The sequence below is a fragment of the Cryptomeria japonica genome, chromosome 4, assembly GCF_030272615.1.
Source record: "Cryptomeria japonica chromosome 4, Sugi_1.0, whole genome shotgun sequence".
Taxonomy (NCBI): domain Eukaryota; kingdom Viridiplantae; phylum Streptophyta; class Pinopsida; order Cupressales; family Cupressaceae; genus Cryptomeria; species Cryptomeria japonica.
Window position 1 is genome coordinate 224973836 of NC_081408.1, and position 2939 is coordinate 224976774.

Below are 2939 nucleotides of genomic sequence, written 5' to 3' on the forward strand. Positions count from 1 at the left end.
GATAAGTACACCGAACAATGTGTAAGGTAAATGGCTAACCAATTCCACTTGCGCTGAGTCTACCATACTAAAACCAACTTGGCAAGTACAGGTTCTATATCTCTCTTGGATTTGTATTTTGCTCCACATTACTCTTCACATGTGAGTTATTTTGCATGGTATAACTATGTAAGATTTAGATTATGAGTCAATCAATTAAGAAACAAGAGATCAATCAATTAAGAAACAAGAGATCAATGAGTTATCTATCATCTTTATGATGAATCACAGAATGTGATTTAAATTGTTTTAAATTGTTGGTCTAAACAGACACAATTTAAATCAGTTGTTACAAGAACTATTATAGATTGTAGAAAACTAATATCTTTAAGAAATCAATATCTAAAAAATCATAAAAAAAATTTAAACTAAAGATGTTTGGTAATGTCCCAAAGAAATCAGCCTCAATAAATAAATTATAGAGTAAATGAATAGTTTTCTGGGTGCCATTAAAGAGAGCAGTTTCATAACTGAATCGATAGATGTGGGTTCTCTTCTCCAATAGAAAAACTTACATTTCTATTAGAAACCTGGTTTCAACCATTGTGAAACTAAAGCTTGAAATCAGCTATTTCTTCCATCTTAAAGTCTTACCAGAACCACATATTGAAGCAAAGAACTAAGCCCAAACTCTTTTTCTAGGGACAAGGTCTGATATATTAATCTGGTCTATTTTAGCAGCAACAATGAAGTCATTTATACTCAGCCCACCTGCATCCCCACTCAAAATCAAATATGCATTCAGATTATGAAAAATATAGACCTCAATATTCATATGAGATACAACTCTGTAAGAAAAAATGAAACATGCTTTAAGGTTTCTGAATTTAATTGTGTTTATCTTTTTAGATTGACGTTTATGATTACAATTAATGATCTATCATCTAAATAGTGAACAAAGAAAAAAAAATGGAATGGAATCTGACATGAACTATGAAAACTTCATGTGCCTGATGGAAAAGTGAAACATGTTTGGGCACTTACCTATGGAATGGGTCCATAACTGAGCTTTCACTGTGAAAGAGTTACCCCCTTGTAGGTGAAGATCAGGATGGTGGTTTGCGGCCTCAGCTACCGAACCAATTCTTTGAAGAAGCGCTATCCCAGCTGCAAAACTCTTCACCTTCCACAAGCACTCCAATCTCAGCCCTCCATCCACCTCATTTAATCTCCACCCTACGACCTGCAAAACCTCACATGCTCTGCAAATTCAATTTCAATCATATTCCCACATATATGTATATATTCAAATTAGATGGGTTTTTCCTTTTTACCTTCCTTAGCAATCCAGTAGCCTCATGGCGGGATATGGGAGGCTGATTAGATTGAATTGGGTGACACGTCATATGAGCCAGGGATAGTGCAGAGACATTGGGAACCAGGATTTTATGATCAGTTCCAAAATTACCCACCACATTTTCTCCAAAGTTACTCTCCACTTCTGCTGTAGTGGGATCTCTGGCTCCAAAATCTCCCAGAATATCAGCTGCCCTCACCACCAATCGCACACCCATCTTATACTTGCTACTGCTGATTGCTCTGTGTTTTCCCTTTCCCAAAACCCCTGTAGAAATGGGGCATTTATTCACAAACCCATAATTATGAGGGCACACAGTCCTGCAAGCCATACCCAACAATTCTGGCTATAAAATGCACTCCCAAGTCCCAAACAGCTTTATCTTTCGTTCTGGGGCGTTGGTACCAGAGATTGAAACAATAGCTATCGAGTCGGGAATGAAGAGATTACAGAGCGCCTCGTCCAACCGCTGGGAGCTTCGCCAAATGTTAGGGTCCATCAGATAACGTTGTGCAAAATTAATCTCTTCAGCGTTTTACCTTCTAAATTTTCATTTTTTCTTAAAAGTAAGAAATCGATTGTAAATTCAATTTTTTCTAATTCAATTAACCTCTCGGCTCATGGGGCTGTTTAAATTTGAGCAGGTGGAGGAATGTAATTTTGTAGATTTATTTATTTTATTGGAGTAGCATTATTTAGCAATTGAAAATAAGTTGTGGAAAAAAGAACATTCTAATTATGTATTGTTAAAAAAGTTGTGTCTTCACAAATTTATTTTCTTTTTTTTAACATTTTATTTCTAATATTTTTTTAAATTTTAACTATATAGATTTTTATTTATTTTTTATCAAAGTGGATGAGACCATTAAAATTATATTGATTATATATATTTTTACATGTGTCTGGTTCAAAGAGCACTGAAGGGAAATAACCAGTAAGAAAACCCTTCAGTATTGCTCAAGAAAACATAAGCCTATCTACCCATTACAAAAAGCCCATAGGCATACCAAAACTCCCCAAATACATTGCAATGCATTGCCATCCGCGTTAGATATAAAGGATGCTGTAAGAAACAGTCTAATAGGGAGCATCTGAAGATGGAGTGAAGAATGTCCACCAAAAATCAGAGCCGTCACCCCAAAATCTAGCCTGTCTAAACACCACAAGAATCCAAAGCTCTAAAGAAAACAAAACTCAGAGCCATGAGAGAACCAAGAATAAGAGATCCACATTAACTGCTCTTTCCAATTCCTCAGAAAAAGCCACCATCCGTCGAATTTGGCAAGAATTCTCCATAGAAAACAAAACATGATGTTAGAGTGAAAAGCAAGACAAAGATCGAATGATAGCCATAAGTGCCCACCAACAATCAATATAACTAAGAACGGGATCACCATGTCATAATTATCACATCATGAAAGAACATGCTAATATGAGGATGATCACACAATGATAAAGCCAACGAATAGCATAATATCCCCAATCATTAGAACAACTACTTGAATCATCGATAAATCATGATACCAAATGAAGCGAAGAGGAAAAAACAAGTGCTTAAGTTACGAAAGCCTGATGGGAAGGCAACCAGCAACCAGTTGCAACG

General features: G+C 35.9%; 1 protein-coding gene across 1 annotated transcript; it reads right to left on the reverse strand.

Annotated features, from left to right (window-relative positions):
• Positions 1-424: 424 nt before the first annotated feature.
• Positions 425-1841, reverse strand: LOC131069772 (probable pterin-4-alpha-carbinolamine dehydratase, chloroplastic). Its single transcript, XM_058005326.2, has 3 exons — positions 1314-1841; positions 1024-1222; positions 425-750 (listed from the first exon to the last, which is right to left on the reverse strand). Exons 1-3 carry the CDS (start codon positions 1665-1667, stop codon positions 659-661), a joined length of 645 nt encoding a protein of 214 aa, XP_057861309.2. The 5' UTR covers positions 1668-1841; the 3' UTR covers positions 425-658.
• Positions 1842-2939: the final 1098 nt, after the last annotated feature.

Excerpts from the sequence above, each read along its gene's own strand:
- LOC131069772 (XM_058005326.2), bottom strand. The coding sequence starts at position 1,667 with ATGGCTTGCAGGACTGTGTGCCCTCATAATTATGGGTTTGTGAATAAA. Across the intron at positions 1,223-1,313 it reads CTACTGGATTGCTAAGGAAG|GTCGTAGGGTGGAGATTAAA; the intron begins GTAAAAAGGAAA and ends GAGGTTTTGCAG. Across the intron at positions 751-1,023 it reads GTTATGGACCCATTCCATAG|GTGGGCTGAGTATAAATGAC; the intron begins GTAAGTGCCCAA and ends GTGGGGATGCAG.